A 16236-nucleotide genomic window follows, 5' to 3' on the forward strand; every position below is an offset into this window, starting at 1 on the left:
TGATACTATGACTGTATTACAGCTTCCAGTAACGGAATAAGCATCAGTGAACTGTTTTCTGCCACTTTTGTATTAACAGAGAGAAAAGGTGAAGAAGACTTTTACAAGAAAGAAAAACTAGGAAAAGAAGAAAAAATGCTTTTATTTGCAATTCCCTTCTAAGTCAGTCACTATTTCACAGTGTAACATGAAAAGACATAGTTCTGGTGGTTTCAGAGCATCACAAACATGTTTTTTTACAATGGGGACAAAGATCTCGATCCTCTTTTTCTGTTTCTTGAGAGCAGGGAAGGATTCATTTTGCTTTTGGAAATTAACAGAATATTATTTTTGCTGGAATTTTTGTAATTCAGGAAGATTATTGTTGAAGCATTGTATTACTATCAGCAGTTTTAAGAATTTACAAGTTTTCCCAAATTGCTTTAAAAGAAGAGAGAGCAGATAACAGAAACAAGTACTTTTTCCTCTTCAAATGAGTACTTCAACTTACTTCTCAGATAGTTATGCCAAAAAGGTCTTAACTGAAAGGGCAAGCCATCAACAGAGATGCATGGGAGAAGATAGAAAAAACATTATTTGCCATTGACTTTAGTGAAGCTAAGCTTCACTCAAGGCTTTCAGCCTGATTTGCAAGAAAAAGCGAATAATTCATAATACTACGATTTCTGTTGCTGTCTTATTTAGAATTATCTGCCCAATGTGTTGCGAAGGACATGCAGTCATGTATGGAAATGTATATAAAGATCTGAGGAAGTAGACTGAAAAGTTGGCAGATAAGGTGGAAGAGACAGCCAATAGAGGGAACTCAAATCGTACAGCAAATCTGAAAGAAGATAAATGGATAATTTAACAGCCATTCAGTTTTCAAGAAAGACAAAGCACAAACTACATTGCATCAGAAAAGGAGTAGAAATGATGATGGATGAAACGTTTCAAGTAAGTGTTTAACACAACAGAATCACAGTTGCCTGCAGAATTCCCAGCTGAGGGCAAATTCAAAGAACTAAATAAGCATATGAGACTGATACGGTTTGAAGAGTTTTTCAAAATCTATTTAATAGCAAAGCAGAAGACATTGATCAGCTGCTTGGTTAAAATGTTGAAGGAAAAGAGTTAGAAACGTTCTGTCTCTCACATGCTTTAGACATAGACTCAAAACCATAAACAGCAGAGCCAAATAAGAAATTGTTTATGAAGTAATAACTCTTCCTCTTCTGAGCAAACCCTTGGTCTCATGAAATTATTATGAGCAAATGAATCATTTGCAACTATAGCAACACATCAGTTGAGCTACTTCAGTAGGTACCCAGTCCTTCAGTATTGCTCTCCCTTTGAGAGGCATAGCACGCTTGATATTGGTCAGAGCACATTTGGCTACCAGAAGCTCTACATATTTTCCTTCCTGAAGTACCTGACACATTTTACCAGTGGAGGATCTTGCTTTATAATCATCCCTCTACAGTGTGTGTGTTTACTTACAAAGGAGTGCAGCATTACTCTTGCTAGTGTACCATCACCAGAAAGAAGCACGATGCTAATTCATAGTGGAAGATCTGAACACCTGTTCGTGTATTAGATCCCTTTCCAGGCTCAACTGGCTTCCTTCTGCACTGCTAACAATTTCTACAGAGAAGCTAAAAGAAACTCCTGTTTTCTATCAGGGAAGTTAGTAGTACATTCATTTAATCTAATCACATTTTTAGGCATCAGAAAAAAATTCCCTGGCAGAAATGCACAAGTAATGCACTGATGCATTATGTACTTGATGACCTGGACCTCTCCTCAGTAAGCCCTAGAAGGAATAAACAGTTTCCTTCAACAATGGTGTATTGCCATAATATATTTTCCATACACTCAGCCCCCTCACAAATACAGTATTTTTTTCTGGAACATAATGATTAAACATGGCCCTGAATCAGTAGGGCAAATAATTAATCCATATACACACATAGTCAGAGACTGACACAAGTTAATCCCTATATCTTCTCTGTATTGCTTTATCTTCTGTATTCTACCTATAGACAGTAGAATTTTAGCAGTCTTTTTGGTTTTAGTACACGGGCATATATACAGCAATACTTTTGGGTTTTCAAAACAACTTCCATCAAGCAATTGTATTATGAAGACCAAATCTGTGGATGACTGCAGTACAGGTTCCCTTTTATCTGAACTAATCTGAAGTTCAAGGACTTTCAGATAGATGGCTCACCTTTGGCCTGTCTATTCTCACGTGAAAGCCACTTCAGCAAAACTCAGGAGTCCAATTCAGCTTTGCTGTAACTGGTCACGACTCCCCTGACTTCAGCAATGCTTCATATGCTTACACCAGGTCTGAATTTATCCCTACGGCTTCTCGGTCACTAGTCCTCCCTTCCAACTCAGAAACTGCCTACATAATAAAAGTGATTCATTAGAAACCACTGGGTTCCAAAGTAGAGTGAACACTGAGACCTATAACTTTTTGATATGTGCTCAGTCATAAAAATGAATTTATATGGTCTTATTCCATAAACTCACTTTACAAATATTAGACCCGCAACCATACTTCCATAAGCTGTAATCTTGTCAAAGCTCATAAGTTAAGCAAGGTCAAAATTGGTCAATATTTGGATGAGAATCTCCAGGGGCAGAAGTATACACTCTGGAGGTCCTGCAGTGTTTGTAAGTTAGCCCATACTGTGCTCCTCTTTAAAAGGATTTGGCATTAGAATACAGCAAAATGTATTTGCTTTAGCTGTACTTTAGACTCTGGCCACATCTGTGCTCCATCTCAGCTGTTTCAGCTAAGATGCTTTCCCAGAGATTAAAGTGATACAGCTGATAAAGTCTTCTCCCCCACCACCACCCTTCAACCCAGGAGACAGATCTATCAACAGATGCCTCCACTGCTACCTACCACACTCTCCCTGAAGAGACTTGCTTTATCTAGCAAAATATACCTAAGAAATACCTCTCTATACCCAAGAAAAAACACACTTCCCTCCTTACCTTCTCCCATAAATGGCTTCCTCAGAGGATCTCATGCTCTCCCCCTTTTGAGCTCTTCCTTCAGGCAGCCCTGCACCTCTCCCAGGTGCACACAATATATTGTTAATTGTACCGGAGGAGCTTATATGTAAGAGGAGCTACACCTTGTGAAAGTATGCTGTGGGCAGAACAATACAGAGTCACAGAAGACACCTAAATAATTGGGGGTGGTAGGAAGAAGTCAGTGCTACACAGTAATTTTCTGAACAACACCTTAGTCACCCATCTGAGGTAATATATGGACACAGAAGGGAACTGCAAACCTGCCTGGCTTTTCCTAACGCGGGAGCATGCAGCTGCCAGCGTACCTGCTTTTCCAGCACGTTTTATCACTCTGCTGTTAACAACAGCTTTTACAGTAAGGGGGATACAATGGGAAAGGTCACCAATCCTGTACCAATTGCCATGTAGCAAGGCAGCTGCATTGCAGTGGAAGGACTGCAAGTGGGCATCATCGAGGTCCTGGGCAGAGAGATGGGAACTCTCCCAGGAAGGGTTTCCCTCACCGCTGTGCACGGCTCACTGCCTGCAGCACCAAGGAGGGGCAAGGAAAAGGGGCATTTCTGGACCCAAGAGTTTACATGGCTGTATCCCGTGTCAGACAGCTACTGAAGACCAAGCTCCTTCCTTCTAAAGCAAATAATAAATTGGGCGTTAAGAAGCTGGATACCAAATTAGAGATCACTAGCAAAGCTGTTCATTAGAGGCATGCATCAAAAATAGTGGCATGGAGGAGCAGTACATCAAGGGGTTCTCATGCAATAAAATGGAAAGTAAAAAGTGCAGCCAGGAGGTAGAAAACCCTGACTAGGCTACAGCCAAATAAACTTAAATAGCTCTGGGAATAAATTGGTGGTTTAATCCGGATCAGGAACAGGTGCTATGAATGTAATTCAGTAAATGGTAGAGAGCCTGCCAGAAGGGAGAGAAATGTGTTGGTTTCGAGATAATTTCCCAGAAGCTTCATAAAAGAAAATTGATTACTGGAGTTTAATAATTAAAACAGGGCCAGATATATAGTAATCAAATGAGTTTTTAATTACATCTCAAGCAGAAATAAAATCCAATTTGTGTACTTTGTATCAGAAGAGTCCTACTGAAATGCTTTGGTAGCTTGGAAAAAATAAAATAAAAGCTAATTTCCATAGGAATTATAGTAGTTGGTTTAATTAAAAGCCTAGATCAGAATGAGAGAGCCCCAAAGTGAAAGAATACTAAACACAGAAGCAGTGGTTTAAACACCAAATCAATGTCTGAATAAAGACATTTTATAGACCAAGTGCAAAATCTGCACTGTCAAGAATCCCTATCTAAATTACTGTGTAAGAAAATAAAGTTTCTTAAAATTACACTATATATTTTGTGAGTATTTCATTGAATTAATTGTTTGTGCTTTAGTAAAAATGAGTATCAAAGACATGGTTTATTCTTTCTTAAATACTCCTTTATTTCATCAAAGTTAATGTTATTAGTTAACTATTCTTGTAATTTATCTGATAACCTCTGTGCCCCTGGGTTATTAGACTGTAATATGCACTTAGGTATATATTTCTAAGAAATATATGGACTTAAAATGTGTCTACAGCTAACTATGAGTTAGAGTGATTGCCACAGAACTGTGTGGGTACTTCTTGAATCCATTCTCAATTTACCTGGGCTTCTGGTCTCTGCTGTAGTTAACGCAAAGCTAATTGATTCAAGCACACTCAGTCCTCCTGGCACTGTACGTGAGAGGGCTGTCTCCTACCATAAGAGCATGGCATATGCCTAGGCCTGGAGGGACAGGCACAGCAGTAGGTCATGCCCAGACCTTTGGATTTGTTAGCTGGCACTAGGACTGAAAGCATCACGGTCTTGGGGTCAGTCTTGGCAAAAAAACTGCACAGAATGGACACAAACATAGCCGAGAGCTGCACAGCCACGCTGAGTCTACTGTCCCAATGAGCTCCTTCTCCTTCTCCTATGCTGCCTGTGAGAGGTATATGTTGCTGGTATAGCACTTAGGACAGGAACAACCTGTACTAGATTTTGGGCTTACAGATCCCGGGGCTGACGAGGTGTGAGTGCACAATGCCATCTTTGTGCTTAGAGATGTTTGACATATGCTGATTTTTAAACACGAGTGTAAACACCGATTATTTTTTTTTTTTAACATCTAAAGCTTATATTGGAAAAATACTTCACAGAAACTTTTTCAAGATTTAAGAAATACCATCAAGCTTAACTGCCAGGGGATGGATACTGGCTTTGCACAGAAAGGATCTGATAAGTTGCTGTCAAGAGTTGAGTATCTAATGTGCTGCCTCTAGGCACAGAGTTGGCAATGATAATGCAGATGCTAATGATAACAGCAGTGAGCTTTTCAGGTATTTTCAGGTGTTGCTAATGTATTACTGACCCTCTGTTTCGGACTCCGCTAAATCAGGTTTGAGGAATACACAGTGGTCTGAAATAAAGAGCTAAAAATGGGGAACTCTGAGGCACAGTGATGGGAATGTTACAAATCCACGTCCATTCTATCAAATGAATGGCTATCACAAGCAAACAATACTGTATGTGGCAGAGACTGCAGTAAACTCTGTCTCTTACCCCAGGCCCAAGGTTGCAAAATTATCTGCCCAGTCTGTGCTGTATTCTAAAGAAATAGTTTCAAGCAGATTTCAAGTTCCACTCAAACCAGCTTCTTACTCATGGCGTGATTTTTCAAAAGTGCTGAGCCTTCATATTTCCTACTGAAGTCAACTGAAATTGCAAGTTTTCAGCACATCTTAAAATCAGGCCATTAACCCTTAATTATCATATAATAGCTCAATTAAAAATCTACCAAGACTTACTTCAGTAGCTAACCAAGCTCCCATGGCTTGCAGACTAGCTATAAAAAAATCTAATTCTTTAGTGGTGTCTGGGCTCTGGGGACCAATAAAGTGGTTGCTGTTAACCCTGCTATTTAAAGCAAATAATGGAAATTATCAACTGCAAAGGTACCTGCTTCCCCTTTCTTTTCCTTATAATTCTGTGCACTTCTAGAACAACCTTTTCTGTCTTTTATTATTTTTTATCTTGCACTAACCCTGTATTTCAAATTACAAATACATATAGTTTCCATGCTATCAGAGAAAGCATGACACCCAACTTTCAGCAAAACCTATTTTTTGCTAATCAAAAAAAGCAGAAAAAGAATAATACTCCTCTGTGCTGAAAGGGCACGTTACATGACCGCTTGGGAGGTAGCCGGTTAACCCTTTCTTCACATCCAGGTTCTGCTGTTACTGAGGTTCTGTGTCTCTTCAGTGTAGGCACAAAGCCTACTGAAGCACTTGTGGTCTTTCCTTATAAGCATTTGATACTAAAGGGGAAAGTGAAATTAACTTCTTGCAAAGGTGTGCAGGAATCATATAATTTTGAGGCTGATTCAAAGCTGGCTGAAACCAGATAAAAGATTTTTACTGGCTTCTATGAACTTTGGACTGGGTATGTAGAAAAGAGGTGATTTCAGTGTAACCTAAAAAGAAAACGCTTCTTTTTCTTTCATTTTGAGCATACAAAAATGGATATTTTTTTTTTGCCAGCTTTGGAAAGCACAGTGCTGTTATTGATAGGAAATAAGAATCTAGCACTGGAGAGAATCTGAGGGTTATTTCAGCTTTGTCCAGCTTGTCATCCAACCACTGGATGTCCTGCTTATAGATGCCAGCACTTAGGGGATGCCTCAAAAGGACTGTCTTTAAGGATTACAAGGCTAAAGTAGTTGAGCAGCAACTCTGCCACATTATGTGTGCTTTTTCACATTTTTGATGGCTTACTTAAAAGCTCAGGTAAAACAAGCGAGATCGATACAGAGATCTCAATGGAACAATAAGCTTTACCTAGACAGAAATTTACAGCTGGCTATGAGGAGGGTGGAGGCATGGCACAGATTAAAACTCATGGTATCCTGTTACTCCCTGGACTGTCCATCAAAGGAGTGGACATACCAGCAATATTTTTTCTCTCATCTTCTTATTTTTCTTAATCTTCTTCTAGTGTCTAGTGAAGCTGAACGTGAAACTGAAGCCTATGCTGGACTCCGTGGCAGTAAATAGAGGTAAATGGGAGGAGCTGCACCAAAAAAGGCTTCCTTCTCAGGCAGCATCCTCGTCCTCCTTTTCCTCTAGCTTTCCCGTGTCTCTCAAAGACATAAATTAAGCCTGCAAATGTCAGTGTTGCTTTACGATAACAGCTGTCTGAAAGGTTTTCATAAGCTTAAGCCCACCATTTTTTCAAGAAATGCTTTCACAGACATGCTTAATTGATTGGATATTATCTTGATGGCGGCATAGTTTGCTTTTACTGGGAGGCTTAGTGGGACTGAAAGAAAGGCCTGTGGTGAGATTGCGCTGGTATCTGGAGCGACACGGAAGACTTAGCACAAGAAGCATTCATTCAGCTGCACTACATTTCAACTGCTGCTGTAAAAATCTGTAAAGCTGACAACAGACTGAAATATAAGAACTTACAGCTTAATGAAATTAATAATACAGAGTAAAACCGGGATGCAAGCTGGTCAAATCATATGCAAGGAGCTGCAGGAAAACAGAATAGTATGTAATTACATTGTTGTTTTGCATCTCTTCAGTACATGTTATGAATCAATTATGCCTGCTTTTGTGATGTTCCTGTCTCACTCTTCCCTCCTCTTTTATGCCTGAACATTCTGAAAAGCCTGCTTTGTATTCTAAAGAAGTATTTTTTTACAACAAAGCTTCTTAGTGATTGATCAGGGCCTTTAGAATTGCCTACCTTTGCTACATTTAAAAACAAACTTTATTATCTTTAAAAACACCAACCTGTCCCTGCTTCCCTAGGAAATTCATATTAACAGTGCAGTAAATTTCTCAGCAAGGGGAAGTTTGCATAAAGGCAAAATATTGCATTGTAATTTTAGAGGTTTTTTTTTCTTTTAAAAAAAGCTCTTTTAACATACTCATTTTTTAAAAAATTACTGTGTCCCGTAAGGAAAAAACTAATGGGCTTTAATGAAAGTAGAATACAAATAAAAAAAGAAATCTGTTGCCTTGTGCTTCAGGTTTATATTACATTGAAAAGTGGACCATGGATAAGACTTCCTAGTATAATTTCCAGTTGAAATTAATATTTTGAAGTGGTGGAGACATCATACCAGACCAACTACCTCTTACTTCTCTTGCAGTTCTTTCAGTACAATTTGAGATGCTATTATGGCTAGCACAGCCAGCACTAGTCAAGGCTCACGTGTAGACGTCTGTAGAGGTGTTCATAAAAATCTAATCAAACATGATAGGTCACAAAACCAAATGCATCTGTTTCTGTGTGATGACTCTGGTATTACCTGGAAGTTGGTCTCTTTCCATTAGTGCAAAGATCACTAGCATAGCAAAACTATGATCTATGATTTGAGAGTGCTTTCTCTGCTGCATGACCGGTCACAAGAGAAGTCATGTTGCAGTGCTTACGGGTTCCCATTCATAGGGGAAAAAAGCCTTTGTACTCCATGACAAATGGGATTCTAAATATAGGGCTGTCTGGCAGCAGAAATTAAAGCTGAATTCAGCTTAGTTTTACACCTGTGCCAAACTCCATTTACTTTAGTGGAATTACCTTGAACTGGCACCAACTTAATGGAAATCAGAATCTAGCCCAGCTGACCAGATGCTAAAAAGAGCTTTCCTCCTTTCTAAGAAAAGTGAGTCGTTAGCGCCTTTGAAAAGCTGACTACATCTGTCTGACAATCAAACAGAAACAACAAATCTGCTGATCACTTAAAAAAAAAACACAACAAAACAAAAACACTCTGTACCACTAATCATGTGTGGAAGAGAATAGCTGGAAATTTCAGTACCATTGCAAGCCAATCTGTTAGTACACAACTGAACCACATCACTTTCTCTAGCAGAAAGAAGCAGGGAAGGAGCAGAAACGCAGACTGCACAGCAGTGAATACATGCACCAAATGGTAATGTTTCTGCTATTATTTTACCACTTCTTTCCTCCCTGAATAAAGACAGATGCAGGATAGTAAGCAGGAAGCTTTGTAAGCCATACAAAACTTACAGCATGTACTTTATGGGAGAAACGGTACTAGGAACTGACATAGTACTGCTGGCAGGTACACACAGCTTTCCTGAATGTTGGTATTGCATATTGCTAAGTATAACGTAATTTATAGCGCATACCCTACAGCTTCCCCCAAGGTTGAGTCTCCCCTTATTTCCTCTCCTTTTTATTGGCTTCAGTGCGCTGTTGCCCATGGCAACACCCACTGGCAGGGATGGGGATTCAGCACCACCGCAACCTGACATACAGCTGAAGCTCTAACAATGTCAACCATCAATCAAGTGACTGTTTGTAATTGCCTCCATCTATTTCTCCTGTCTTTCGGTATCTTTGCTATTGTGGGTCAAAATTCAGAAACTGCTGACTAATGTTATGGTTCTGTTCCTCCATCACAAGGAAGAAAATGAGAGAGCACGGCTAGATCTTTATCAAATTGTTCTCAGGCAAAATGAAGCAACCCCACTGAAACCAGAGGGGCACAGTAGTGCATCTCAGAACAGCATTTGGTCTCTGAAAGTGATAGTTCAATCTTAAAAAAACCCAACCAACCAAAAATCTTATACTTTTTTTAACACTTAGCTTAGGAATCAGCAAGAGACTTGCATTTTTGAGAGAAAAAGATTTTTTTGTGGATGCATGCAGTAAAGAAACATATTCCAAGTTTCTTATATTTTAAGATGGTGGAAAACTTTCTAGCTAGTGCTTACAAGCTAGATGTAATTTACAGAAATTTGGTATAATGTACAAAAATTGTATATGCTTTTCCTTATTTCTGACAGGGAAACATTTTCCCAGTACTTAAGTCAGTTTTGCCAAATTCTTCCAAGATGTGTACAGGAGACATGACTCTGTATGTTATTAAATTGATGTTCCCATGTCTTTTACTTGTTTCCCTGCCCACTGCACAAGGAGAGATCAAAAGCCATTGAAATCAGCTTAGTTCTGCAAGCGCACATAAAACACAGGTCCACAAGAGGAGAGAACAAATCAGAGGGCATGTGGAGAAGAGGACAGAGACATTGTTACCCAGGACAGTGCTAGCTAGTAAACTGCTGCTTGGCCTTTCCCTTGAGATGCCCAACACATCTGGTCTGCCTCAGCAAGACAAGTCATCGCTTATTTGCCCCAGCTGGTAGTGGAAATTTGGCCTTGGATGAGGGTTCTAGCATTTACAATTGCAGCGCTACGATGTAGTGAGCATGTGGAGCACCCATAGGGTCACTGAGGCTTCATTCTCCTCCCAAAGGTGCTTCAAGCTCGTTGAACAGCAATGCCTTTTTCCTAGGTGTTCTACTGACTAGTGCTAACCTCAGTCTTGAGTTTCGTCAGGTTTCTTGTCTCACAAATTAGGGGCTGTGAGGTCCCACAGGAGCCAGCCAACAGCCCTCACCTTGTCAGCAGAAAATATCAGCAGAAGACCTGGGTCTTCATCCCCATCCTCAACGACAGTTCAGGCCACGCAGTAATTCCACTTAGTATTCCTACCTGCGAGGCCGCTTAGCAAAATCAACCCTTCTGCACACACAAAAAATATCAAAAAATAAAAACAAATAAAAAGGCATAAATGCCCTAGCATTGCATAGTGTAATCAGGAAAGAGCCTGACATTCAAATCCTGCTTGATTTGGAGCAGGCTTTTGAACTGCAGGTGCACCTTCCTCACCAGCCTGTGAGGAGTCACAAGGCTGGGCTTGTCACCTGCCCTCCTGCTGAAGCCCCCTACTTGTGCTCAGCAAGGAGATGGGACACCTGCTAGGTACAGCCCCAATTTCTGCTTCACTCCTGGGAGATGCACAGAGCAGACAGGCTTTGGTGGCAGAGCTCAGGACTTCTGGATTAAGCTCTGGATAAAATCTTTCTGGATTAAAGTGCTCCCCTGCAACATGACACTGTGACCCCACTGGAAAACCAAACACTGTCCAAGGCAAGGAACACCTCAGGTAGAGGCTCTGCTGTTGTTCAGACAGAAGGGTTTCCCACCTCCCAAGAACGAGACATCCAACGCGTGTCTTTGGCCATAATTCAAGCAGTAAAATCAGACAGTTTCCCCTAAAAGTGCCCCACCATTTTGCCTTTCTGCCAGCCTGGGACCTACAGACAAAACAGAACAGCTTCATAGCGTGACTGAGATACAGACATCTGCCTCTCTTTGCTCCTGCTCCAAAACAAAGTCATGCTTACAAGGTTAGGCAGCTCACAGAAGTTTAAACTGGATGCCTCACCTGGCAGTTGGACAGTGAACTCCCCATGCATCTCTGTCACAGCCAGCCCCTACTATTTGCAGGGCCAGAGATCTTGCTTAGAAGGTCATTAGTACGTTTTTTGCCCTGCAGACAATAATGGCAGAGTAGATGAGTATGTTTCATTTTAGCTCAGGTATTCCTTCAGATGGTGTCCTTGGTACAGCAGCTGCATTTTTCTAGACTGGTGACCTTGCTAATTGTTCCTTCTTATAGTGCACTGCAATCTCATAATGTGCCTGTAGTTATCAACAAAGCCAATAATAATATTCACAAACTACTTTTTGAAAACTGCAACCAGCAGTGCCTAACATCATTTGTAATATTTAGACAAATCAATCACAGTGGAAAAACAGGAGAGTTTCAGTCTACAGGCCGAATACTTACATTCCCTTCATAAAAACAAAGAGTCTCGGTTACTAATACATCATTTATGCATTTGAGTAAAATTTTAGAACAGGTTTATTTCAAGGTTATGTAAAACATAACAGACCTTCCAATGCTTAGAGTGTTCTGAGCAGGAAAACATAGACCAAGAAGGTTCTTTATTAGTTTTGTCAGAGAAATGGAAGATTTTAAGAGTAAAATCATGTGAATGGGTTCTAACGTAACAATGAGGTGGGAGGTATAAATCTGCTGAAATTAGACACTCCAGTGATTTCCATCATTTGAATGTGCCAGTACTGGAATACATACTGTATATTGCTTGTTACCTTTTCTTTCTTGGATTACTTTGTATTTAATTACCGATTTATAAGCATGTTAGCCACTGCATCTTACAGTTTTGTGGGGAATACCATTATAAGCACTGAACCTTTGCCTATGGGAAACAACTGCCACATGCACAGAAATACTGTGTGTATGTTCTAATGCAAGTGAATCCTACATAGTTTCAAGATGTGTAACTTCAGACTTCTGCATCCTTTTCGCACTTTAAGACCATTACCCTCATTGTTTTGCTTTAGTAGATCAAACAATGCTGATGCAGCTTTTATAAGCATGTTTTTGAAATTAACAACTTGGTTTTATTGATCTCTCTAAAAAAATATATTAAATAATTTTAATGGTTTGCTGTGATTTTTAAAAAAAGTATTTTTCTTTGAAAGTACCTTGTTGGGATGAATAAGAGCTGTATCAATTGATTACTGAACCACACAAACAGAGGACCAGGAAAACACAGGCAACCAAATGGCCAGATACAATCACTGAAACATGATCTTGCAGCACATGTTGCTGGGAGCAAACCAAACTTCACTGGGTACACTTGGCATTAATCTGGAATGACTAGGAACCAAGTCTGGCTGGCAACTCTAACAGCACTATTTACAGAAATTATAGTTTGTGATGCTGGATGTATCATTGTTCAGTAGAAGTACTGGGGGGGGGGGGGGGGGGGGGATACCCTCCAAAAAACAATTATGTTTTGAAATAGTTTCAGAGAAGTTAGAAAAAATAATTTTTTTAAAGCTGCAGGAAAGCTGTTGTACCGTACTAAGGTACAAACATCCGTCCTTCCATCACCCGTAACGAACTTTGGATCTCAGTAGGCTGGGAAGGGAATGTTTCACATTCAAGAAGCCCAAGACATCAATAAAATACTTAACAGCCTGTGTCCCAGAACTGTACGTTTATCTTGGGGCCTGCTTTTGGAGTGCCACTTCCTGCATAACCAAACATTCAGCGTAACATAGCACATAACACAGCATTCAGAAGTAAATCAAAGGGAGCTGAATTTGATTTCACACTTTCCAGCCGCGCGAAATACTGAAACGGGACGCACAGGAGCCGGAGCCCTGAGCCGGTCTGGAATCGTCACTAAATGGCCCGTCTCACTGCCCGGGACGTGAAACACAACAGGGAACAGAAAATGGCCGGCGCACGCGGCTCCCCGCCGGGCCCCAGCTCCCCCTGCGCGGCAGCCGCCCCGCCCCTCCGCGCGTGGCGCCGCAGCAGGCCGCCTGGGGGCGGAGGGCGGGGAGAGCGGAGAGGCGCCAGGAGGGGTCGCACCGCGCCCGGCGCCCACCCCCGAGCCCGCTCCCCGGCCGTGAGGTGGCGGGGCCCGCACACGGACGCCTCAGCGGCGGGCACCACAGCTCCCGCCGTGCCCCGCGGCCAGCTGCCCGCCGCGCCGCCCGCGAAGCGGCCGCTTCCGCTTCCGGCGTAGCGGCCGCGCGCGTGGGGCGTACTTCCGCTCCGGCGGCACCCGTTGCCACGGCAGCGAGGGGCCCGGCTTCCGCTTCCGCCCCGGCGGTAGCCGTTGCCGTGGCAGCGGCGATGGAGGCCGCGCCGGTGCCCGACGGGCAGTACACGGCCGCGGTCTACGGGCTGATCGGCGGCGGGCGGTGCGGGGAGGCGGTGGCGCTGCTGAGCCGCGAGCTGCAGAAGAGCAGCCGCTCGCGGGCAGGGCTCTCCCTGCTGGGCTACTGCCACTACCAGCTGCAGGACTTCGCGGCCGCGGCCGAGTGCTACGAGCAGCTGGTGGCGCTGCACCCCGAGCTGGACGCGTACCGGCTGTACCTGGCGCAGGCCCTCTACAAGGCCGGGCTCTACGCCGAGGCCCTGCGGGCCGCCAGCCCGCTGCTGGACCTGCCCGCCTACCAGGGCCGGGCCCTGCGCCTCCAGGCCGCGATCCACTATGCCCAGGGCGACCTCCCGGCGGCCAAGAGCCTGGTGGAGGAGGCGCTGGCCGCCGCCGCAGACGGCGGCCCCGGAGCGGCCGAGGACCCCTCGGAGAGGGCCGACGCCGAGATCAACCTGGGCTGCCTGCTGTACCGGCAGGGGCGGCACGAAGAGGCCAGCGGCAAGTTTGCCGGCGCCATGCAAGTGTTGGGTTACTACCCTGAGCTGTCCTACAACATGGCACTGTGCTGCTACGCGGCCAAGCAGTACGCCCCTGCCCTCAAGCACATCTCCGACATCATAGAGCGCGGCATCCACCAGCACCCAGAGCTCAGCGTGGGCATGACCACGGAGGGCATTGATGTGCGCAGCGTAGGCAACACTCTGCTCCTGCACCGCACGGCCCTGGTGGAGGCTTTCAACCTCAAGGCGGCCATTGAGTACCAGCTGCACAACCTGAAAGCGGCCCAGGAGGCGCTCACAGATATGCCGCCAAGGGCTGAAGAGGAGTTGGATCCAGTCACACTGCACAACCAAGCGCTAATGAACATGGACAGCCAGCCCACTGAAGGGTTTGAGAAACTGCAGTTTCTTCTGCTGCAGAACCCCTGTCCACCAGAAACTTTTGGAAACCTGCTGCTTCTCTATTGCAAGCATCAGTACTACGATCTGGCAGCTGATGTGCTGGCAGAGAATGCCCATCTGACTTATAAACTGCTCACACCTTACTTGTACAACTTCTTGGACGCCATTATTACATGTCAAACTGCCCCTGAGGAGGCTTTTCACAAGCTAGATGATTCAGCAGGGACAATGACTGAGCAGCTGAGAAGGCTCACGAAGCAGGTACAGGATGCTAGGCAAAACTGGGATGATGAAGCTGTAAAAAAGGCAGTTAATGAGTATGATGAGACTCTGGATAAATATGTGCCTGTCTTGATGGCCCAGGCAAAGATCTACTGGGACATGAAGAACTACACAATGGTAGAAAAGATTTTCCGCAAATCAGTGGAGTTCTGTAACGAACACGAGGTGTGGAAGCTCAATGTGGCTCACGTACTCTTCATGCAAGAGAACAAGTATAAAGAAGCTATTAGCTTCTATGAGCCGATAGTTAAAAAGCACTATGACAACATTCTCCATGTTAGTGCCATTGTGTTAGCTAACCTCTGTGTCTCCTACATCCTGACAAGCCAGAATGAAGACGCAGAGGAACTGATGAGGAAGATTGAGAAGGGGGAAGAGCAGTTGTCCTATGATGATCCTGATAAAAATGTCTACCATCTTTGCATTGTCAATCTAGTCATTGGTACCCTCTACTGCGTGAAGGGAAACTATGATTTTGGTATTTCAAGGGTCATTAAAAGCCTGGAGCCGTATAACAAAAAACTGAGCACTGATACGTGGTATTACGCCAAACGGTGTTTCCTATCCTTGCTGGAGAACATGTCCAAGCACATGATCATGCTACGAGACAGTGTTATTCAAGAATGCATTCAGTTTCTGAAGCAATGTGAGCTGTATGGAAGAAACATCCCAGCTGTCATTGAGCAACCCCTTGAAGAGAAGAGGATTCACAGTGGAAAAAATACTGTTACCTATGAAGCCAGGCTTTTGAGGGCGCTGATGTATAAGATTATTGGGTAGGCTGCATAAACGGTGTTCCTGTACAGTAGAAATGAGAACGTTGTGTCTGTTCTTTTCTTATGCTTGTGAGGTTATGCTTGCCCTGCTAGTCCATACTGGCATGTGTTTTTCTTGATTGCTTACCTTTAAAGATTTTGTCCTATATTTTAACAACATTCAGTGGAAAATACAGTATTTGTATGAAATTAACCTGCACCAAATAACTAGGAGCATCCTCAGCAATCTGTCATGTTAAATACACCTTAAGGTATGTTGACCAAGAACTTCATTACAGAAATACCATAGGGTTTTCACCTATAAAACATTTTATCCTTCTGAAATTTTGACCAAGTTTCTTTTCATTAGTTGACAGTTGAAAATAAGTTGTTACCCATCTCTTCTAGCACAGAAATTGAAGAAACAGAGTTAATTCCCTAATTTCTGCCTGTGTCTGAAATTTTTCTTCTGTTTTTTCCAAGCTATTTTTAATATGCTACAGACCATGTTGATAGTACATCTAAACATAAAAAATAGCTTTATAATAAAGTATCAGTCCTACAAACATTAACATTGCCTTTTGCTAACTCAGTAATAATGCATGAATGTTCTGGCAAATTGTATAACTAATACAGGGATCAGGAATATATTCCAAG

General features: G+C 42.8%; 2 protein-coding genes and 1 long non-coding RNA gene across 4 annotated transcripts in view; 2 read left to right on the forward strand and 1 right to left on the reverse strand.

The window, feature by feature from the left end:
• The window catches only part of PDE11A (phosphodiesterase 11A), a 142543-nt gene extending 131581 nt beyond the window's left edge, over positions 1-10962 (forward strand). For both annotated transcript variants that reach the window (XM_080400368.1, XM_080400369.1), the window contains one exon: positions 7051-10962. In XM_080400368.1, coding sequence (XP_080256494.1) covers positions 7051-7212 — 162 coding nt within the window. In that variant the 3' untranslated portion in view covers positions 7213-10962. The remainder of the gene's footprint in view (positions 1-7050) is intronic.
• Positions 1-16236, reverse strand: part of LOC308068922 — a 52195-nt gene that overhangs the window by 21032 nt on the left and 14927 nt on the right. The window lies entirely within an intron of this gene.
• On the forward strand, positions 13579-16151 carry IFT70B (intraflagellar transport 70B). Its single transcript, XM_080400377.1, has one exon. The coding sequence runs from the start codon at positions 13613-13615 to the stop codon at positions 15602-15604; it is 1992 nt and encodes a 663-aa protein (XP_080256503.1). The 5' UTR covers positions 13579-13612; the 3' UTR covers positions 15605-16151.

This window comes from Falco punctatus, assembly GCF_963210335.1.
Source record: "Falco punctatus genome assembly, chromosome: 8".
NCBI classification, from domain to species: Eukaryota; Metazoa; Chordata; class Aves; order Falconiformes; family Falconidae; genus Falco; species Falco punctatus.

Coding starts and splice junctions, on each gene's coding strand:
- IFT70B (XM_080400377.1), top strand. CDS start 13,613: ATGGAGGCCGCGCCGGTGCCCGACGGGCAGTACACGGCCGCGGTCTAC.